The following is a 23,824-nucleotide window of genomic DNA, read 5'->3' on the forward strand; positions in this document are numbered from 1 at the left end:
CCCCCCCCCCCCCCCCCACACACACACACACGCATGCACAAAAAAGAAGGAACTTATATATTGGTGCTTGGTTACTTTTGAAGGTGTCAAAGATGTCAATTGCTTTGGGAGGAAATGAGCTGAGTAAATTTAGTGACACTCCGGGAGATGCTTCCTTAGATGATTTATTTCAACCTTTAGATAAGCTCCCTGGGGATCAAGCTGCTGAAGCATCAACATCTCTATCTACCCTACAATCAAACATGGGTTATCTGTCAGTAAATGATGTTGTAAAAAATGACCTGGCCACAAAATTGAGGGCTACAATTGCTCAAAAGCAAATGGAAAATGAAATGGGACAGGCAAGCAGTGGGGGTGACCTGCTTCGACTAGTGATGGGTGTTTTAAAGGATGATGATATTGATATTGATGGTTTGGTATGTATATTACAGTATACTAGTAGGGTTAGTGTTAGAATATTCTTTAAATTGCCTCCACCATTGATACTCTTGTAATTCTTATAATCAGGTTTTTGATGAGAAGTTATCCGGAGAAAACCTTTTTCCCTTGCAGGTACTCAGTTCTTTCGACTCTAGGAAGTCCATACATTCTGGTTCTTTATGAATGTCATATAAGAATTGACTTTTCAGTTATCTTTTCTTTTTTTCTTTTTTGTACAATTATGTATACTCCTAATGAGAAGTAAGTGTATAATTTCTTTTACTTACACATGAATAGGGATTACAGTTTTCCATTTCTTATCCTTCCTTTTTCTTTTTCTTTTTTCCTGTTGGTAGGCTGTTGAATTTGGCAGATTAGCTGGGTCATTGAGACCTGATGAACCCGAAGATGTAATTGTATCTGCCTGTCAAAAACTGATTGCTATCTTTCATCAAAGGCCTGAGCAGAAAATTGTTTATATTACACAGCATGGTCTACTCCCATTAACAGAGCTGCTTGAAGTTCCTAAAACTCGTGTATGGTTTTTGTATTTTCCTCATTTTTTTACATGATTTTTTGCTTGCTTTATCCCACATTATAGAACTTGCCTTTTTCCTATATTGCAGATTATATGTTCAGTGCTCCAGCTTATAAATCAGATTGTTAAGGATAACGTTGACTTCCAGGAGAATGCATGTCTTGTTGGTCTAGTAAGTAACTATCAAATAATATTTCCATCTAGCTTGTTCATCAAATAATGTTTAAGCAATGCCATTGTTACAACATCGCTAAACCAATTTATTCAGTTGGTTTAATTTTCTTTTGACATTTATGTTTATTTATGCAACTTTACGCAATACCATTTTGAACTTGAACACTTATTATTGCTTGAGTACTGGAGTAAGGCATTTCAATCTGTGTGCTTGAATATTCAGTGAACAATGAAGCTTCTATTCTTGGATCAGGAATATATGGCTGGTTATCTGATGGTGGTTGTTAGTTTTGTTTATTGTACTCGCCATTTCTATCATATGTGTGATAGGGTTTCCTTGTAATTAGCTGAGTGCTACATCCAATTTTTTTATCAGAAAAAATTGTGAATAAAAAAAATAAAATTTCCAATTTTTTTGTAAGATATATCACGTTATATATTCTATTATAATCAAATGTATCTTTTAGCCTCTCAAGTCGTTCATGATTATACTTTTCCCCTTCTGATGTATCTTTTAAAGAACTAGTGAATGAACTTCAATATTGGTCATTTACTTGTGTAAACATCAGATTCCTCTGGTAATGGGCTTTGCGGTTCCTGATCGTCCCCGAGAGGTTCGTATGGAAGCAGCTTATTTCTTTCAGCAGCTTTGTCAATCAAGGTTTGAAGTTTTAATTTGTTGTATTATTATGACCGCATAAGGATTTGTTTTTTTTGTTTTTTTTTTTTTTTTAATTCTCCTCTTACCAATGATTTGTTTGAAAAAAAAAATTCAGCTCTTTGACATTGCAAATGTTCGTTGCTTGCCGTGGAATACCTGTATTAGTAAGCTTTCTAGAGGCTGACTATGCAAAGTACAGGTATGTAAATATCATTTTGCAACAGTTGAGCATTTATAATAATTGAAGGCATAGGGTTTAACCAATTAGTGCTTGCAGTACTGGGGATTGTGTTTTTGAGAACTTTATACAATCAAAAAAAATGGAGCAGAATTTTACATAGTATATGCATAATATTGTTGAAGCTTGTTTCTTTTGATATGAAGTAAGTACTATCATGAGATGAAGATCAACCTAGAATGAAGAAGTTGAACTATAACATGAAATAAAAATTCTTATCTGGAGCTGACGTTTATCCATTTTAAAGTCTTAATAATCAAGTGTTTCAGTGAGTTCCTGAGTTAAAATTGAAACAACTGTGATCTGTCACACATATCTGCATTTTTCACCATTGATCCAGATTCTCCCAGTTTTGATGTTTATTGTTTAATCAATTGCGCGTTTAGTATTTAGCTTTTTTGGTCATTTGTAAATTAAATTCATTGCCATTTGATGTGTGTGCGGTTCCTCATTTGGCATTAAATTTTATAACTTTTCTTTTCTTACACTACTTATAAATATTGTATTTCTAGGGACATGGTTCACCTAGCTATTGATGGGATGTGGCAGATCTTTAAACTGCAGCGTTCCACTCTTAGAAATGGTTTCTGTCGTATAGCTGCCAAAAGTGGAATCCTGCTTAGGCTCATTAACACCCTCTACAGCTTGAACGAGGCAACTCGCTTAGCTTCCATAACAGTCGGAGCAGGATATCCGGTTGATGGTTTACCTCAACGACCACGATCAGGTCAACTAGACCCTACCCACCCTATATTCAGTCAGTACGAGGCCTCATTTCCTGTGCCTGATCAGCCTGATCTTTTGAAGGTCAGGCATGGAATAGTTGATCATCACCTGTCTACTGGAACACCAGAACCTTCTAGGGCTTCAACTTCACATTCTCAAAGATCAGATGCCAATCAATCTGATCACCGACAGTTTTTCACAGATGCTGATAGGCCTCAATCTAGCAATACCACAAATGAAGCCTTGGGATCTAAACCGTCAGAGCTAGCATCTTTGGATAAAGTTGTAAATTTAGCAACCAAGGAACCTTATGCCTCTGCTTCTAAAGAACATGAAAATGTAGATAGATGGAGACCTGAGAGGATGGCCAACTCTAACAGGACTTCCACAGATAGGCCTCCAAAATTGCTGGAACCTGTAGCTAATGGATTTCCTACAGCATTGGCAGGTACCCAGCAAGAGCAAGTTCGGCCGCTTCTAAGTCTGTTGGACAAAGAACCCCCGTCTCGACATTTTTCTGGTCAGCTCGAGTACATGCGCCACCTTTCTGGATTGGAAAGGCATGAAACTATAATGCCTCTATTGCATGCATCAAATGAAAAGAAGATAAATGGGGAGCCTGATTTCCTAATGGCAGAATTCGCTGGTGAATATCTCTGTTTATGTACCTGTTTCTTTCTTCCTTTTAACAAGACAGATCAATTATGTGTCTCATGGAGTTTATCAAGTTGCCTAATTATTGAATTTTCTCATAGAAATAGTGATTAAACTTAGGTGCACTACAAATATTTGGGGGACAAGCCCTATTTGGGCATCTTAACAATTTTCAGAGAGCTTTTCTTGTATGTCCTTTATAAGTTAAACGGTCATAAGGACCAAAACATTTATGGGGTTAGTGATTAATAAATATTTTGAAAGCTTCCTAGACGTAACTCTCAGGTATTAAAATTTCACTTTGATCAATTTTGGTGCTGCACATATTCCATTCTCATGAGAATATTTTGAGTAGCTGGAGAGTATCTTTCAAAGGACCTTATTGTGATTCTTTTCATCCCAGATGTTTCTCAACGTGGAAAAGACAATGGAAACCTTGACCCCACTTCTAAGGTTTCTCTTAAAGCGGTGGCCAAGAAGGTAGGACCCCAGGTTTCCAATGAAGGAGCTGCATCCACATCTGGAATTGCTTCACAGACAGCATCTGGGGTACTTTCAGGTTCGGGTGTATTAAATGCTAGACCAGGGAGTGCAACATCTTCTGGACTTCTTTCGCACATGGTTTCAACTTTGAATGCTGATGTAGCAAGGGAATACCTGGCGAAGGTAGCTGATCTTTTGCTTGAGTTCGCTCAGGCAGATACAACTGTTAAGTCATATATGTGCAGCCAAAGCTTGCTTAATCGCCTTTTCCAAATGTTCAATAGGGTAGAGCCCCCAATTCTCTTGAAGGTACGTGAGATTGAATCTTTTCATTCATACATTCATTGGTCTGGTTATTGTGAAGTTGGTTTCTACTTTCCGCTAACGTTGCTTCCATTTATTTCTCATTTTGTAGATATTGAAGTGTATAAATCATCTATCAACAGATCCAAACTGCTTAGAAAATCTTCAGCGAGCAGATGCAATTAAATATTTGATTCCGAACCTCGAACTCAAAGAAGGGTCTCTGGTGTCGCAAATACATACCGAGGTGTGCTTATTTTTTCCTCATTGTTTTTTTTAGTAAGAAAAAATCTCAAAGAATGAACTGTGTGACTTTGAAAATATATAAGCTCAGTTCTATCTCCTTGTAAGAGCCGGAGATGGAGATACCCTTATGGTGAGGGTTGCAATATGTTTTATGTCTAGGGATTTGGGTTAAAAGGTGGTGATTGACGGAATTAGGGAAGATTTCTAAGGATACAACTGCAGTTATGGATTATAGGTTTTGAGGAGCTCACTCTAAGTGGCTGAGGGAAGGAACTCTGATTAGAAAAAGACAACTTTCGGAGGCTTTGGTTTGGTTTCAAGTGATCTCAAACTCTAGGGGTCCTGTGGGGACGTTGCACTAAAGTTGACCAAAGGCAAAAAAATCTTCTCACAAGTCGGGGAAACCCCCCCACACCTGACACTACTAACCTCCTCTTTTGAAAAAGTGGCTAAAGTGGGGAATGGAGAGGTTGATGTTCAGGGGGAGAAATAAAGGGAGTTTTAGACTTCTCATTTGACCTCTGTAAGAAGAATTGAAATGATGGAGAAAGCGGCCGACCCTTGGGAAAAAATGGAATATGGATGAGGAGATAAGGCNTTTTTTTTTTTTTTTTTTTTTTTTTTAGGCTCCATTCTTGCATGTACGGTGAAGTTCCAAGCCTTGGATTCTGTGATGGTGGCTGAGTGTAGAAGCCATGTCTTCAATAATGGGTGGGTTAAGGTGTTAAATGTTTCCCCACTTGCCATCTCTGGAGAAGAAGGGTTTTGGGTGGAAATGGAGATCTTGGGTTTTAACATGTATTAGGTTGGTGAAATTTCTCCATTTTCCTTAACGGTAGCCGGGAGTTAAGATTTTTGTTTATAAGGCCCTAGGCAGGAAGACTTCCTCTTGGCCCTTTCTCTTTCTCCTCATGGTGGATGCCTCGAGTAGGCTAGTGTTGCTGTTAGGGGAAGGTAAGAGCCATTTAGTTTTTAAGATGGAGGAGTTAATCCAGTTGTCTCATCTACAGTTTGCTAATGAGACTTTTTTTTGTTCCGGTCAGGAAACAATGGATGTAAGCTGGATTAATTTCTTTCATCTAATTTAGGACTCCCCATTAGTGGTAACTTGGAGTGTCATACTTTCTAAATTCATGTCGTGGAAAAGGTTCAAAAGCGCTTGGGTTCTTGGAAAAGGGCATTCTTCTCCATGGGAGCAGGTTAACACTTATCCTATTAGTCTGAAGTGGCCTCCCCTTGCAAGGTAAGATGTGGTTTCAAATCCTTCGACCCTGGGAGGGTTAGGTACAGGAAATCTAAGACTTCATATGAGGCTTTTCTAGCAAAATGGCTGGAGCAAGTCTTCTAACCTAATGCTATGTGGCATTGGTTTATTGTGAGTAAGTACGACCCCATCCTTTTGTGTGAGGTGCAAAGCTTTGTTTTAAAGATGGAGTAAAAATATTTGGATTACAATCTCTTTGGGTTTTCCTTCTCTCTCGGTTTTTGAAATGTTCGGTTGGGGAAAGCTAGGTTCACCTCTGGGAGGATTGGTGGGTTGGAGAATATTCTTTCTGTGCTTTATTTCCTCGTTTCCCATTCTTCAATAAGAAGATTCACTCATGGGAGGATTGGTGAGTTGGAGAATATTCTTTCTATGCTTTATTTCCTCGTCTCTCTTACCTTTCATTAAGAAGACTCACTTGGTGGCTTTGCTTTCTGTCCATAATCTTCATGCAAGTCCGGGAGGAAAGACTCTAGAGTCTGGACTCATAATCGGTTGAGGGGATTCTCATGTAGTTCTTTCTTCCATATTTTGTGTAACCCCTCGCGCTCCCTTCCAAGAGTAAAATATTTAAGAAGGCCAAATTCTTTGTATAACAGATTTTACTCTTAGGATCTAATACCTTGGATCGTATCCAAAGACAGTTTTCTTTTGTGTTGTACAATGTTACATTCTTTGTGGGCGCCATGGGGAGGATATTGACCATTTGTGGTGGGAGAGTCAGTTTGCTCATTTCCTATGGAGCAAAAGTTTGAGTTCATTTGGTCTATGTTCTACTCGAGGCAGGTAGTGTGGCATATGATTGTGGAGGTACTCCTGAATCCCTCATTTTGAGATAAGGACATTTTGTGGCAGACTTTTTCCTTATTGTGTTTTGGAGAATTTGGCTCTAGAGGAACAATAGAATTATTAGACACTGAAAGCTCGTGAGATGACTAAGTTTAATGTGTCCTTATAGGCACCTGTTACCCATTCATTTGAAGAGCTTGGGTTCATTCTCTTAGATTTTAGTCAATTTAGGTAGGTAGTGGTTGGATTCCTTTGTGTCGTTGGCTTGTTTTTGTATGCTCTTGTACATTCTTTCATTTTTCTTTTTATTAATCTCTTTTAACATGTTTTTCCTACACCTCGATAGTCTTTTGTACATTTTATGTGCTCTATAAATGCTTGGATCCATGATAAGCATTCCTCTCTTTTACTTTGTGCATGCTTATTATTGTTTCGCCATATTTTGTTTATTCGTAATCTAGGTCTCTAGGCTTCCACAGTATTTGTATTTTGTCTATAAATGCCTCAAGTATAGCTGCTCTAGCCAAATGCTTGTTTCCTCTCATTTAAAAGATATATGAGGTGAAGTTTCCTAAGATTGTTGGTCTGAACCCCGTTTAGATGTAAACATTTAATAAATGAAAACCTTTTATTTCAATTAATTTTTTAGGCCATGAAAAAATGGCCTAAAAATAGAGTAATATCTCTTAGTTCTTTAGAGGTTGACAAGTCTGATTACATTTTCTCAAGAATGTATATACCTTTGTTGTTTTAGCTTAAAATTATTTGCTTGAGTTTCGTGCTGTGTTTTTCTCTTCACGACTGTATTCCTTATGATTGGTTTTACCATCTTACTATACTCTCTGTAGGTCCTCAGTGCACTATTCAATTTGTGTAAGATCAATAAGAGGAGACAAGAATATGCAGCTGAAAATGGAATTATTCCACATTTGATGCATTTTATTATATCAGACTCTCCTCTGAAACAATATGCATTGCCTCTACTGTGTGATATGGCCCATGCATCGCGTAATTCTAGGGAGCAGTTAAGAGCCCACGGTGGTCTAGATGTGTATTTGAGCCTGCTTGAGGATGAGCTTTGGTCTGTCACGGCATTGGATTCTATTGCTGTTTGCTTGGCTCATGACAACGACAACCGAAAAGTTGAACAAGCTTTGCTGAAGAAGGATGCTGTCCAGAAATTGGTGAAGTTTTTCCAGTGTTGTCCAGAACAACATTTTGTGCATATATTGGAGCCTTTCTTGAAAATCATCACGTACGTACCTTTTATCTGTCTGGTTACTTATTGCCCAACATTTAAATGGTCCAAGTTTAATTTGCAACTTTATGATGCTATGTTGGTTCCTAAAGTCAGTCTCTCATTAAATGGGATCGGTTGGGCAACTTTGTGATGATCGTCAAAGCTATCCCATCTTTACTTCGACTTCCTCTGTGTTATCAAGGATCTACACGCGCATAATGTCATAGCTCTAGGGTGCCGCCCATAGCCAACCCGTATATGCTTTATACCAGCATCATTCTCTTCTTCTTTCTTTGTGGCTTCCTCATAACAAAGAGCTTCCTGATCTTTGATGGTCCAAGTAGTAAACTATGTTTTCTTTTTAATTTGTAACCTTATGACCCCTCACCCTCCCCATCCCTCTCAGAAAATTATTCAATCTGACCTCTTATAGCCTGTGAAAATTATTCAGTCTCCTATATCCAATGATTTGAAAACATCATCCATATTATTTCAACCCCACAGCATCTTCCCTCTTTTCCTCTCTGGTATAGGGAGGGGCAAAGGTTACAAATTTAGTACCTAATAACTGGAAATGTAGGTGTTGCAGTACAAACTTTGATATTTTATTTCTTATCAATATTAACTCGACATGTACTTCCACTTGCAGAAAATCTTCCCGAATCAATACGACTTTGGCTGTCAACGGATTGACCCCATTGCTTATAGCAAGGCTGGACCATCAAGACGCGATTGCTCGGCTTAATCTACTCAAACTGATAAAGGTAAGAGATCTTTATGTATGCAGCCTTCTGTTTGATGTGCCTTGTGAAGGATTTTATAACGATGTAATATCGAACAAATGTCGATGATAATCTTTTTTTTATTATTATTCAAATTTTGAACATACAATGTTGGTCGTGTGGCAGGCTGTGTATGAGCATCATCCACGACCCAAGCAATTGATTGTGGAGAATGATTTACCTCATAAACTTCAGAATTTGATTGAGGAACGCAGGGATGGACAACGGTCTGGTGGGCAGGTGTTGGTGAAGCAAATGGCCACATCTTTGCTTAAAGCTCTTCATATAAATACCGTCTTGTAAGTGCTTAGTTTTTAGGATCCCTTGTATGAATGTTGTTGTTGAAATGTATCACTTTTGTTCGTTAAATTTTGGCATCCTGTCAAATTCCCCTTCCTCCCGGGGCAATTCAGCCCATTTGGCGTCTTCAGAAAAAAAACTTGATTCCAGAATGATGGGCAATGTATGAGTGTGCTTTGTTTGTGTTCATACTAAATGTCACTTTTATGATGATGGAACGTATTGTTTGAACATGTGTTTCATAAATGTTTTTATACATATGAAACGTATTGTTTGAACATATGGTTCCTAAATGTTTTCGTGTTTTGAATATGAGGTTGAGTTTAAGTTGTATCTGAATGTGTTTTAACTACTTATTATAACTTGATTATTAATAACATATTGTGCATATATATAATTTAAATTCATGAAATAAAAAACTTCTTAGTATTCAGTGTCGTGTTGAGTCAAATTAAGCATCAGGTTCCACTCTTGGTAGTGTCCCTTCATCGATTCCTTTAAAAGCCTTGCAACCATACTCTCATAAGGTGCCGGTCAGCATGGTTTAAGCAACATCCAGCATAGTTTAAGCAACATCCACCAATCCTGAGTGATTGTGTTCTTGAATTTATAGTAATAAAAAGGTGTTGGCCATTCTATAAAATTTATAATCGCCTCTCCAAAGATTAAGTTAGCACAAAAATTTAAAATCATTGGATCTTCATTAGAAATGCCCAAATCCAGAATTTTGAAAGGGACCCATTACAAGAAAAACGGAGCTGATCTAAGCAAATGATGGGATGCGTAACACAACTTATCTCAGAATAATATATTTCAAGTCATCGAAAATATATCTGAGTTCCTTTCCCCCTTGGAAAAATGGAAAACAATCGCAGGTATTATACAATTTATGGACACATCCAAGCCACTAATCAGAAAAAGGTCGTTAAACTTCCTACGCTACATATTATCACCCATAAAAACGACGTTTATAAGAACACAAACCCTCGAGTGTGAGCATATTAACACAAATCTTCCACACAGCATATAACAGCATCACGCAGAGTTAAATCAAATCAGCAACGTTCATGGGCATCTCATCAATCTGGGTACTGTAGTATTGCTCAATATCTCTCAGGATCTTGATGTCATCACTTTTCACAAAGTTAATAGCAACACCCTGTGTTAAGCCATAAATCCGCATTAAAAAGTGTTTCATTACTTTCACAAGGTTGGTGAAGTTTCAAGTTAGACATAGCTTCCATGTAAGAAATCATAAACATGGCCTTCATGCAAGGAAACATAAAGCTACATGTTATCCATACTGTTTACTTTGAGCGGACTCCTAGGAAATCAACTGTAATATAGAATAAAGTGTAATACCTTGCGCCCAAACCGACCCGACCTTCCTATCCTGTGAATGTAAAGCTCTCGATTGTTTGGAAGGTCATAATTTATCACTAGTGATACCTGACAAAGGTTAATGCAAATAAACATAAGAACTTGTATATTTTTTGGGATACTTGCCACGATCAGTAATGAAAGGAAAATAAGCACAAAGATATTTACAATATGTATGGGAGTTCAAATTAGGCCATTCACGGAGATTTGTGGGACGTACCAATTGATGATGTAAACTAGAAAAAAAAAAAATTGTCCTCAAAAAATCCAACGCCTACTCCTCTCTATATATCATCATTTAGAGATGTTTTTCTAGAGAATAGAAAATGATTAACCAGTGATTCACCAAACATGGAAAAAAACACCATGATCATTTTACACGACTTCATATCCTTTGATAAAACTACCTTAGTAACCTATAACTGATGCATATGATCCACAAAGTATCCAAGTGATCAACTGACTAATGGTATGTTCATAAATAGAAGACCATTTTTCTATACGAAACACCTGTTTCATTGAGAAATATGAAAGAAAACAGAAGAACAAAAAGGACCGCCCAGAAAGGAAGTCACAAAGAACTATACAGAAAGGGCTCCAATCGAGAAGAATAAAACCTAATAAATAGTTACATAACTCCTAAACAACCGAAGACCAAAAAGACGCAGTAAACCTCACTAGTGACCAAAGAACTGAAAAACAAGAGGCGCTCCACAGAAACTGTCACTTGTCTCAAAAGGGCGGGAAGAAAAGGACCTCATGAATGAAGAAAGCACAATGACAATCTTCACTATGGGAGAACTAAAGACAATCGAACTAATGCATATGATTCTGTTACAAATAATTTTACGGACATTATAACACTCAACTCAACACTAAGAAGAGTTATGGAGAACATAGAGAAAATAGTATACTCGATCAGATCATATTATCATTTATTCATTCTAGCTTCATTGAGTACCAACATGAAATTAACTAAGACAACTACAACTAGAGCAGCATGAACTCATACGACGCATTGAAAAAGATCAATAAAATAAAAGAACCAATAACTTGCCTGCTGAACATCAAGCCCTCTTGCCCAAACATCAGTAGTGATTAGGACACGTGTAGTTCCAGATCGGAACTCCCCCATGATTGCATCTCTTTCCTTTTGAGGCATGTCCCCATGCATATGGGAAACTGTGAAGTTATTACTTCGCATCTTCTCAGTCAACCATTCAACCTGGAGGCAGCAGATCACATAAAAAAATCTATAAGAAACAATTTCAATGATAGTATGCAAATACAAAAAGGCAGAAACCCCCATGAAAGAGAAAATATTTAAATTCTCACATCAGATAAAGGAGTCCAAGAATCAGTGCAATGTGATCTAGAACAGAGATAGGCATCCAGTTGTTAGAAGCACATAGTAGAAAAAGGGTAAGGGATAGGTCTGATAAGTAGTTGTGATAGAGGCTGTAGGACGCTTTGCAACAAATAGTTAGCTTCAGTGTGATCCTCAGCAAGTATTTAGAAGGAAAGTCCAGTAGAATATGGGTACTTTTTGGGTTATAGTGACCAGGGGTTATGAGTGTAGAGGATCTCTGGGATTATCCTTATGCAATGATGTGCTCTTCCTAATTAATAAAAGCTAGTTCTATCCTCAAATAGACTTTTCAGGTCACACTGTTGCGGGGTAAAATTGTACTAAAACAATAAATAAGGATGAGGACCAAAGGTTGCGCAAACAATGTTCCAAACATTCGGAACATACCAAAATCATGTATAGAGGCAAACATGCATAAAATATCTAACAATAAAATATTTTTGGTTTCAGAATGAGTCTGACAAGAGTTCTAGAAGATCTACTTGAAGGAGAACTAAACAAATTTGACCCACATTACCTTTCGCTTGGTGTTACAGAAAATTACAGCTTGGGTGATAGTCAAGGTGTCATAAAGATCACATAAGGTATCAAACTTCCACTCTTCCCTTTCAACTGCAACGAAGAATTGCTTAATACCCTGTCAATTTAAAAGCATGCATCAGGGTGTTGATATATTTCAGGAGAGCATTTCATCATCTAAAAATAAAATATTACGAACCTCTAAAGTTAACTCATCACGCTTGACAAGGATCCTCACAGGATCTGTCATAAACTTGTTTGTCATCTCAAGGATTTCATGAGGAAGGGTAGCAGAAATCAAGACAACCTATCATTAATATTGATGGGAAAACTCATTAAATCAACCAACCTAAAAATAGAAAAATTCATAAAAACAAGTAAAAGACACTAGTTGCTCATAACCAAACCGTTAAACAGTGCATAAAATGACATATAAAGTATAAAATTTAGAAATCCCATATGTACAAGAATATATAATCAATATCACATTTGTTATAAACTGACACATGAAGGAAACAAATGCAAGCAAATATCAAGATTAAATGTCAGCCACATCAAGCACGACATCATAGAAACCATAAAAAATTATTTGGGAAAACACTACTGTTATTTCTTGGTCGTCTGAGAAGTCCTAACTCTTCCCGTACAAAATAGAAAATCAACATGTAATATTGCAGAAAAAATATTATTGAAACTACAAATTTGTCATCAATACGTTTAGAAAAGCATGTATGAAAAATAATAATTTTCATGTTCAACAAGTTAAAGAAGACATGCTTAGCAACAATTCAATGATAGAGCAGAATTTCATTTTTATCCTCCTATGCCTCCCATGAGCACAATCATTAACACATTGGGGGGAAGGGGGAGAGAAGGAAAACCTGAAGTTCTGGTGGGAGATATCGATATACATCATAAATTTGGTCTTTAAACCCTCTGCTCAGCATTTCATCAGACTCATCCTGAAAAATCAAATATTAGAAAATGACATGATAAAAGAGAGATAATTATACTGCTAACAGGAGAGATAAATTGAAGGGCACCCAAAATTACCAAAATTAACAGCTTAATGGCTCGGGTACGCAGTGTCCTTCTCTTGATCATGTCACAGACTCTTCCAGGAGTTCCTGACACAACCTGAACTCCAAACTCAAGCTTTCTGATATCTTCACCCACACTTTTTCCTCCGATACATGAGTGTGCTTGTATATTAATGTAGTCGCCAATTGCCAATATAACCTTCTCTGTCTGGGTTGCCAATTCTCTCGTAGGGGACAAGATCAAGGCCTGCACCCTGATTAGATTAAGATGCATAATGATCATAAGAGTTTGAAGTTAAAGAGATCGTCTTACAAAAACGATCATGTGTAAATTGAAAAAATCTCCTGGGCTAGGAGTTGAATGCATATTCAAATCTTCTACGACAAAAAAACGAATGTAGTGGTACTTTGGGGAGGTTTCATTAATTTGGCATCCTAGCGAAATTCCAAAGCTAAATAACACGAGGTTATAACAACTTCTTGTGAAAAGAACCAACTGACATCCAAACAATTTTCTTCCTGTGCATTTGGATTTCTGAGCTAGGAACTACACAACTTCTATAGAATTTGAATCCAATACAAAAATAAGAAATATATTAAGAGGAAGAGAGACATGAACATTGAATACTCGATAGAGTAAACGGGACTCACTCTCTACTGGATGTATCAACCACCTGGCAAACGGTAAGTGCAATCATGGAGGTCTTGCCAGTTCCAGATTGGGCCTGAGCAATAACATCTCGACCCTCAATAATCGGCCTCACAGCTCTCTGCTGAATAGCCGAGGGCTTTTCAAAACCGTATGCATATATTCCACGGAGAAGATCATCCTTAATGCCCATCTGATCAAAACTCAAGATCGGCTCAACCCCCTCCGTCGTCTCGAATTCCAACTTGTCTTCCGGGGCAGTAACCGCACGCCGCCGATTCGGCGGTACAACGCTTGTTGTAGCTGCAGCCGCCATGTCCGTTGGCGTAGTTTCCTAGATCGCGATTGAGGACTCGATTAACCGGATGATGCCGAGCAAGTAAGCGACGGCGAGGGGAAAAAGATGGTGAGGAAACCGCAGATTAGGGCCAATGAAAGATCGATCGACAACGAAACGAGAAAGTAAGATGTAAAAATTTATTGTGTCATGTACGGCTAAATCCTATCCAACTTTTCACTGTGAGAATCGAATCCTGACCGTCCATTTAAACCCTAGAATCTACGGCTCGTAAATTAAAATCGAATCCTGAACGGTCAAATTTTAAATTTTTAAGAACCGTGTCTTCAAGTTTATAGGTAAATAACGATCTAATTAAAGGGATAATAATTTGTATTTTAAATTTTAGTAAGTTTTACTATTTATAACGATTTAATCATTATCGTTTATGGTAAAAAAAAATATTATTAAATATATTTGAATATATAATATATAATATAAAATAATATAATATCTTCTTTAATTTAGGTTTAAATAGTATAAAAAATCACTAATTTAAATTTCATTCCAAATTTAAATGGTATCAAATACGTAAATATATTTTTCAACGATACAGTATATATTTTATATATATATATATATATATATATATATATATCATAATACTAAAAACATTTTTTTTATCACTCAAAAAGCATGGTTAACAATTTATAGTGTTAAAAATATTATATTAAACTCGGTAATAATTAGATTTTTTTTATGCCCAAGTAATAAATTTTTAACCATGTTTTTATAAAATAAACGTCTATTTTATTCAATTTTATACATATACATAAGCAAGGGACAATATCTCTTAGGAAAACCCAAAACAAAAGCCACGAGAAGAACTAAAAGACTAGAGGTGACAAAATATAGTCTGTGATAGTGCAACAAACTTGGCTGAAAAACATCGAGCGGTGTGAAGCTAGAGTCTGAGTAACGGATATTGAAGTTTAGCAATAGCTCCATTGCTAAGACCAACTCAAACACTAAAGAAGATGACGATACCAAATTTATCATAGTTTGATGCAAGGAGAGCAATCGGTGAGCCCAGAACATTGTGCATTACAAAAGGCCAAGACAAGTGCAATTCAACGGATGAAAAGAGTAAAATCATGAGTTTAAAAGTAAAATATACTTTCTTCATTGGTATGAGATATGTAAAGTCGTAAGAACTTATGTTTAAAGTATACAATATCATACTATTGTGGAGGTATGTTATTCTCGTGGAATAACAGAGGTAGTTATTCCATGATAGCTATTTTGGCACTCATTTCCGTCCAACTCCACTTATTGCGCCGAAATAAATAAAATTTACCATTCAAACAACGCACAAATTTCACAAAATCTTGCAATTAAGCCCCTATGACGGTTAATTATTACAAGAAGTTCGAGAGAAACTCGATTTAAATTACTGTAACATATAACCCTTAAATGAATTACTCCTTCAATAGTAGCAATGGCTACTTCAAACCTTTGGCTTCATCCCCCAAATGAAAGCCATATCAGCAGATCTTTACAATATCAGCAGATCTTTACACACTCTGAAACTTCCGAAGTCTTATCCAAACTCAGAGGTCATCTGATAACGATGTTTAGTACTAACCTCATTTGAAGATAGTGCAAGATCGAATCCTCTTATATTCCAAATGTGTACCCGCTTTTGCAAATTTTTCGGATAGGGCTAAGATGAAAGTCTTCCAAGCAAGATCCCACTGAACACTAAAGCACCAAACCACTTGTTGGAGATGAACCTGAAACCATAAATGGAAATGAGAGAGAAAAATTAGGATGCGTTGTACAAAGGAGAAAAGGGAAGAAAGCTAATACATATACCAAGCTCCTCAACTTTAAATATGCATAAATCTTTAGCTAAACAAGATGTGTATGGACATGGTCATGAGTATCATTCTAATGGAACTTTAATTTGAAAACACCAGAATGAAGATTTCCGTCTCCAGTATAACGAGTGAAGGAGATTCAGACACTTAAAGAACTCGATTCTGAAGACCATTAAGTTTAAAATCATGCATTCAACCCATAAAATCAGCAAAATTTTCATTTTCTTTACTGGTGCTTGATATAGTACCCTCCCACATCAGACACATACTTTCTATTGCAATCGGCACGACTCGATAAGTCGACTGTGGAAATCTGCCAAGCCAATTGTCCAGAAGCAGCAGCCAAAAATGCATAAAACGGCCATCCTGTTCCACAATGGTATGGGAGTAAGCCATCCAAACAAATTGTAGTTTAACCGAAACTGGAAATTAAGAACAGAGGAAAGGCACAGAGCCGTTTACCAATATCAGCATTGTAACCACTAAGAGCAAGACAGCCAATGTTTGCAACTCCAAACATAGAAATCCACTCCTTAGTTGAATCTCCAAATCTCAAAGCAGTAGATTTAACGCCGACTTTTAAGTCATCCTCCTTATCCTAAAGCCATCAAGAGTAAGCATTGCAACCTTAGTTGAGGATAATTTTTAAAATGTCTTTAGACAGAAACATATTTTCTAGGGGCACTTCAGATTTTTTTTTTTAGAGCATCTTGAACTTCGAGGTATTTTTTTCAAGTTTCAAACACTTCTTCATATGCAATCAAAAAACATCAATAGAAATTAGTGCTTTTATTCAGATATAAAATGCCATTAAGATGTCAAACAACGCCTCTAAGCACACACTATTCAGGCCAATCCCACCTAAGGTTTGGTTAAAGACACCTGAGAACTCGCAAAGAAATTTAAGGAGTATCTTAGAGCTAAAGGATCGTGTATTTTCTCGATCATGAGAAGTGGTAGGACTTTCTGCTATAAGTTGCATCTATTTCACCCATGTTCACCACTACTAGAGTAAGATTTCAAATGAACTATGAGCTCCCCGCTTCTATAAATACTTTTTGTTTTTGGGTAAAAAAAAATTGCCTCTAAAGCTGTTGACGCAAAATCCTAATAAACAAAGGAAAAGTGGGAATCGGACTTACCTGATGTGCATATATCGTATCGTATACAAGAGTCCAGAATACTCCAGACAAGTACAGTGGCAAAACAATAGCTGGATCCAAAGTTCCTCTGACGGCAGCCCATCCTAATAAAGCTCCCCAATTGAAGGTCAGACCCAGATAGGCTTGAGGCTGCCACAAATATTACGCTAATCCACATCAATTACCAATTTTTCTCAAAATAAATAATATAAATAAAATACTTAGCAAGCGTAAGTAAAGCATCGTACCCAAAACGTGAACCGCTTCATGAGAGGATAGGAGAAGACTAGAAGCAAAGAGGAAGCCCCCAAAATGCGACTGTTAAAAACATGAGGTCAGGTTGGAAACATCCAACTACTAAGCAAGTATATGGAACAATTATTATATGACCCAGTTCACTCTAAAGAATAACTCAAAGCCAACCCGACCTGTAATTATTCAGTTGAAGGAGAATTCCAAGTCCCAGAAACAGCTGCAACCCTAAAAAACTGATTCCCTGGGGTTGAGTTAATTGACCACTTGCAACTGGTCTTAGCTTTGTACGTTCAACCTGCAAAGGATGAAACACTCAGCCAAGCATGGAAGAGCTAGAAGTAAAACTAATCCCCTGCAAGCAAGGTGTATCAGAAAGGTAAGAAATTAGTGGTAAGACTATTTGTTAGTAATGTGTTGTTCGTCGGCAAGCTAAATACTTAGCCTCAACACCTGCTGCTCTACTTTCTACTTTATTACACATCATGACTGGTGATCTCTCGCATCTGATATTGAGACTACAATAGATCATGAGAATGCAGCAAAATAATTGATACCGACTAAGTGGGAAAGTCATTCGTTTTGCATTACAACCATCCCAGACTAAGAAAAGGGACTAGAAACGTCGCACAGATATGATTAACAATGGAATGAACTGATAATTAAAATACAGAGCCCTAAAAGTGCAGGGGTCAATACATCTATCTATCACAAATAAAACACGTAGATGCACACTACCTGCAAGGACTAACCAATTTATACTATTCAAAAAGTTGAGCTTATAGATATCATGAAAAAGCCACATGATAGAGAAAATAATGTTAATATGATATTCATGGAAGAAAAAAGTGCACTGACCTTTGTATCAATATCTTGATCAAGGAGGTCATTTATGGTACACCCAGCACCCCTCAAAAGCAAAGCCCCACATCCAAATAGAGTCAGCATTTTAAAGTCAGGAAGTTGGCCTGGAGATGCCGCCAAGGTAATTGACCTGAAGAATACAATTTACTCTATTTATGGATTTGGAAATCATGAGCCCCTTAACATTAATGATCCAATTGAGCGTGTGAACATCGTCTTACCTATATGATACAAAAGCAAATTATAGTTCAATGCATAGAAGGTAATAAAGCGAACCAATGACAGCTACTTTTCTATTTACAAGTTGTAATCGGACACACGTCCTAACGAAAATACACAATTCCGTAACAATATTTAGATCCTTCATGAACGATCGAGCAAAAATTGAAAATGATAAATATGATATGAAATACATGAATATCTTTTTTACATAAGACTATGCAAGTTATAACTAAATTATGCATACCTCCAATCTCACAAATACAATACTCAAAACTCAAATATGGAATACATCAATACACATCTCGGCGATTATCACAACTTTAACACATAATTTGGAGAGAATCAAACCATCCATTTTCAGCTAGACGACCAATGGTGACTAGTATAATACAGAGATTATGTATTCCACAAACGGGCTGAATACAGAATATAATAACCAATCTCACAAGCCAATTAACAACAATATAGTTTACATTCACAGCAAACCCAACAGGGACCAAAAACAGAAGTAACTCTTACCACATACAAGGCCAAGCAAGTAACCACGTCCCAATGGGTTTATCGAGCCGCGCAAGGTGAGCATAAGGCTGAATCTTTTTGGGCAAATACAAATAAATCCAGGACATCTCAACTTTCGCCTGTGATCCTCCATCCTGTTTAACACTACCAGACGGGCTCTCGTCACTCTTTGAACTCTCCTTTACATCCGAAGACGTAGATAACCCATGGATGAGTCCAAATCTAAAATCTCGAATAAAATTTTCGCAAGCAAAATCCGCCCGAGTACACCATAAATTGGAAACTAAACTAGCTCTGGAGTAAGAAATTGGCGCGTCGAGACTCGATAAGGGATTAAGAAATTTACGATGAACAAAGAGGCAGGACACAGACCTGCGTGAAGTACGGAATAGCAAAGACGCCATTCCCAATCCAAAAACAAGCTAATAGAACTAATTTATACTATAATTTCAATCAAATCGTCTCGAATGACTCGAATTTGTTCGAATTCTGAATTCGAATATAACAATTACCACTCAGCAATCACCCTTCGTCTTCGTCCAGTTCCAAATTCCATCATTTCCCCATCGAATCGACTGGACACTACAAATTCCCAACTTCCGTCGTCGTTCAATTACTTTCGGTGTTCTCAACATGGCGGCTAAACGGCCAATGAAAAGCCCCCGCCAAGTTTTTGTGTTCTATACCTATCTCTGCTACGCATTTGCTTCGCCCTCCAAGTCTGATAAATTATTTTAATTTCGGAATTTAAATTTTGAAAAATAATTTTAAATAATTTATTTTGCAACGATTTTTTTTTTTTTTTAATAAACTAAGTAAAATATTGTCTTTGGATAGTAACGGTAAAAATATAGAGGTCAATTTTGTAATCCTACCTAAATAGGAATTATTCAAATTGTAAACATTTTGTTTTTTTAATATTAATAAGGTTCGGGTGGAAGTATTCAAATATTTTAATAGTACATGTTTTCCGATTGAACCCTAAATTATGTTCAAGTTGGCTACAAATTTAAATTTTGAAATGATATAGACAAAATCGAACAACTGCCTAAACATTAGATATCAAGTTATGCACGCCTACGTATAATTCAATCAAATATGAGCACATAAAATATATAAATCATAGGCTTTTTAGTCCTTGATCTCATTTTAATTAATTTCAATCAATTAATTGATTGATGTTTTGAGGATAACAAACCTACCTTTAATTATTAACTATTTTCAGTATTTTGAATTGTCCGCAGTATAAGGTCGTGAATAACGATTTCAACAACTTTTCAATTACTCAAATCAGAGCTAAAACAAAAAAATTACAGTCGAAATAACATACCTAACGTGATGATGTGGCAGCAAAATCAAAATGATGGATAAATCAAAATATGTCAAAGCATGACGTTTATAATTTTGAAAAAAAGTAATGGGGTAGTTTTTGTTATTATTATATTTCTAAATAAAATGATTTTTATATAATATAAATTTAAATGTAACCGTTATTCACCTTCATTCTTATTATTATTATATTATTATATTATTATATTTATAATAAATTTTGAATTTGTGACGATTATTTACATTGATTTTTATTATTTTTATATTTAAAAAAATTAAATAAATGAATTTGAAAAACTTTCTTATTTATTTACTTTTAATCTCCGTCTTCCATTATTCCAAACACAATCCAATCGTGAATATTAATTCTTACCTTGCCACTTTTCTTTTCCATATAAATTCATCAACTTTCCCACATTTTAAAACACATAACTTCCATAAATTCTCAAATCTTCATTTGTTCAAATGCTCCATTGTTTGTTGCTCTCTCCAACCTTTCAATTTTATTTTTATTCATCTTATTCTTGAGAGAGATTTTTTTATTGTATTGTGAGAAAATAGTTGTGAGTGCTTCGAATTATAAATCTACTCTTTAAGAGAGTTGTGTGTGTTACTATCAAATTCAAATATTTGTACCGGTTTGATCCTGCGCCGTGGAAAGAATTGAGTTTGTTCTTGAACTCGTAAAAAGAGCGACGTAGCGGTTTGGCTCTGATCTGTGGAAAGAGTCGAGAAAGTTGTTTATTCAAATTCCCAAGAGGCGCTTGGGCAGCAGAGTAGGTCGAGTTTAACCGAACCACTATAAAACAACATTGTCATCTTTTCTGACTATTTATTTCAAAATTATTATTGTGATTTATTGCAAGTTCTCCTTTATTATTATTTTGACTTATTATTTTGTTCTAGTAATTATCATCTTCTAACTATTTGTAAAAAGTTTCATCATTAGAAAAATTAATCACTTTTATAGTTAAAACCCTATTCACCCCCTCTAGGGTTGCCATACCGATCCAACATGAATGTGTAGGTGTATAACGGTAACTTTTGAATGTAATGTATGCTGACATTTATGCCTAAAGCTTCGTAATTAATTATTTAGTTTTTAACAATATTTTTTATTATTTTATTTGCAATTTAATTGTTACTTATTGAAAATTCAGAGTTATTAATGTAATCTTATAATATGTGATTGACATATAAAACGATGGTGTTCAGGTAATAACCTAAAGAGTTACTATATGGATAAGGTTGGGTGTCTTATCCTGGTAACACGATTGATATAACCCACTTTGTAATCGCTACAAATGATTTGATCCAAATCGTTCATGTGGAGACATGTTGTAACACCCGCTCACCGACAATGCGATTAACAGGACTTACCATCGATACTGATAACAAACTCTGATATCCAAACATAAATTTTAAAATATTTCTAAAAACATCCAGTAAAAACATTTAAAACCACTACTTTTAAAAACTTAAAACAACCAAAGTAAATTCTTGACAACGAAAGCATAATTACATAAACAGACCCAGACATGGATTCCTAGTAGTCTCTAGCCCGCTGGTCTCGTCCTCAATTGGCCTGCATGATCTAAATCTGGAAAGAAAAGTTATAATAATTTTGATGAGTAATTAGATTACCCAGTAAGTAGCTAGCTTATCATTCACGAGTTCATAACTAATCTTTCCAAATGTTTTAAAGTTTTTTTAGTCATTGACTTATAGTTTCTCTTACTAGGGTCATCTGTTCATTAATGAGGTATCTCAGCTACCTCCCGCTTAGGTTATTGACTCTCTTTTGATATGCTTATCTAGAATTTTCGGACTCGTATGTAAGACTCGCTCTCGGTCAAATACGCCCTGTTTACTAATTTCTCTGGCGGCCTGTTTATCTCATATACCAACGGTCAGGAGTACTCATGCTCCTTGACTTAGCACACAGCGCGTATGTTCAACACATAGAACATTCTGGCAATCATTTATATTATGCTTACATCACAGGTAAGCAGTCACAATATACAATAAACATTCAATATCGTCAAAGCTCATCTTAACATACTAAGCTCTTAATCAGGTAAACAACATACTCACATGTTGTAAAGCAAGTTAAGAATTAGTTCAAAGTTCGATTTGCTACTTACTCGGTAATCCAATTACTCATCAAAATTATTATAACTTTTCTTTCCAGATTTAGATGATGCAGGCCAACCGAGGACGAGACCAGCGGGCCAGAGACTACTGGGAATCCATGTCTGGGTCTGTTTATGTAATTATGCTTTCGTTGTCAATAATTTACTTTGGTCGTTTTAAGTTTTAAAAAGTACCGGTTTTAAATGTTTTTACTGAATGTTTTTATAATTATTTTGAAATTTATGTTTGGATATCAGAGTTTGTTATATCGATGGTATCTCCTATTAATCGGATTGTCGGTGAGCGGGTGTTACACATGTAAGTGAGGGTATCCTATACAATGAGTTTGTATAAGATTGTAAATATTTAATCACTCTTTATAAATCCGTTAATTGAGAATATTAATATTTCACATGATGTTGTGACTCGATCTTAATCCTGAGTGAGTTATGAACTCATGCCTATATGAGGGCTTGTCATTTAATTTATATAGATGAGAATGACTTTAGCCGATTCAATATACCTACCATTTTGGGGACTTCCAAATAGGTAGTTGGGAACATAATATCATGAGATAAAATTCACTTATTTCATACGAGGAAAGTAGATGAGTTATACTATTAAGTACTGATTTCGGGACTTGAACAATGGCCCCACCCTCTTATTTGCCCAGAGGAACTTGGTTTATGATTTGATCATAAACAAATTGTTTATTAGATAATCAGTAGTACTAAGGTGAAAGATGTAATTATATGAGTAAAATAGACATTTGACCCAACTGTAATTATGAACAACTCGTAAATGATCGACTTGTTTGTAATGATTATATCGATAGACATAACTTGTCCTACAGTGCATAGGAGTGCAACTTCAACTTCGGTGTTTCTGATATGTGGATGAAGGGTTCATTCCCATGTGAACTATATTTAATAATTTAATGTATTTTATTGTAGGTCTCGTGCGATGCTCAAACACGTTTCGCTATTGTTTAATTGACGTGTTCCCAACCCTATGGACCCAATGGCTTGGGTGCAATATCTAGTGGAGGCAATGGACCATGAGTCAACTCACCCCTCCAACTTTTCGGTTTTCAACGGTTCCTCTCTCTCGATCCAACCTCATTGGGGAAGCAATCACTTCTCAATCTAATAGTCTCACTATCCCCGCAACGGTTGGTGATAACAATAATTTTCACTATTTGGTGTTTCATTCAAAAATGATTTTTAACGTGAATGTGCTTAACGTCACAATCGCACTCTTAGTCGTGAGAAATTGTGCGACACTTGTTCTAATCCAACGGATAAGTTCGTTGTGAGAAAATCAGACTTCGCAAACAATATCGGTGTATGCTCGAGCCTCGAGTCACGTTTGAAATTAACGTTTTAAAAAATATGAGCGAGAAAATATGTTAAAAACAAATTGAAAGAATGT

At 36.1% G+C, this 23,824-nt stretch overlaps 3 protein-coding genes across 3 annotated transcripts in view; 1 reads left to right on the plus strand and 2 right to left on the minus strand.

The window, feature by feature from the left end:
• Positions 1-9,157, plus strand: part of LOC111791588 (MAP3K epsilon protein kinase 1-like) — a 23,142-nt gene extending 13,985 nt beyond the window's left edge. The window contains exons 13-24 of the mRNA XM_023672978.1: positions 84-416; positions 508-552; positions 777-956; positions 1,047-1,130; positions 1,702-1,793; positions 1,909-1,992; positions 2,544-3,403; positions 3,815-4,203; positions 4,310-4,444; positions 7,345-7,751; positions 8,386-8,500; positions 8,645-9,157. Of these exons, the coding sequence (XP_023528746.1) occupies positions 84-416; positions 508-552; positions 777-956; positions 1,047-1,130; positions 1,702-1,793; positions 1,909-1,992; positions 2,544-3,403; positions 3,815-4,203; positions 4,310-4,444; positions 7,345-7,751; positions 8,386-8,500; positions 8,645-8,821 (2,901 nt within the window). The 3' untranslated portion in view covers positions 8,822-9,157. The remainder of the gene's footprint in view (positions 1-83; positions 417-507; positions 553-776; positions 957-1,046; positions 1,131-1,701; positions 1,794-1,908; positions 1,993-2,543; positions 3,404-3,814; positions 4,204-4,309; positions 4,445-7,344; positions 7,752-8,385; positions 8,501-8,644) is intronic.
• A 438-nt stretch (positions 9,158-9,595) lies between these two features.
• Positions 9,596-14,244, minus strand: LOC111791589 (eukaryotic initiation factor 4A-3). Its single transcript, XM_023672979.1, has 8 exons — positions 13,778-14,244; positions 13,140-13,380; positions 12,968-13,048; positions 12,286-12,393; positions 12,085-12,204; positions 11,256-11,423; positions 10,181-10,267; positions 9,596-9,977 (listed from the first exon to the last, which is right to left on the minus strand). Exons 1-8 carry the CDS (start codon positions 14,089-14,091, stop codon positions 9,864-9,866), a joined length of 1,233 nt encoding a protein of 410 aa, XP_023528747.1. The 5' UTR covers positions 14,092-14,244; the 3' UTR covers positions 9,596-9,863.
• A 1,184-nt stretch (positions 14,245-15,428) lies between these two features.
• Positions 15,429-19,638, minus strand: LOC111791590 (4-hydroxybenzoate polyprenyltransferase, mitochondrial). The gene is made up of 8 exons (XM_023672981.1): positions 18,932-19,638; positions 18,185-18,320; positions 17,503-17,624; positions 17,323-17,392; positions 17,075-17,224; positions 16,395-16,530; positions 16,202-16,298; positions 15,429-15,845 (listed from the first exon to the last, which is right to left on the minus strand). The coding sequence occupies exons 1-8, from the start codon at positions 19,333-19,335 to the stop codon at positions 15,776-15,778; spliced, it is 1,185 nt and encodes a 394-aa protein (XP_023528749.1). The 5' UTR covers positions 19,336-19,638; the 3' UTR covers positions 15,429-15,775.
• Positions 19,639-23,824: the final 4,186 nt, after the last annotated feature.

Source organism: Cucurbita pepo, chromosome LG03 (genome assembly GCF_002806865.2).
Source record: "Cucurbita pepo subsp. pepo cultivar mu-cu-16 chromosome LG03, ASM280686v2, whole genome shotgun sequence".
Taxonomy (NCBI): Eukaryota; Viridiplantae; Streptophyta; class Magnoliopsida; order Cucurbitales; family Cucurbitaceae; genus Cucurbita; species Cucurbita pepo.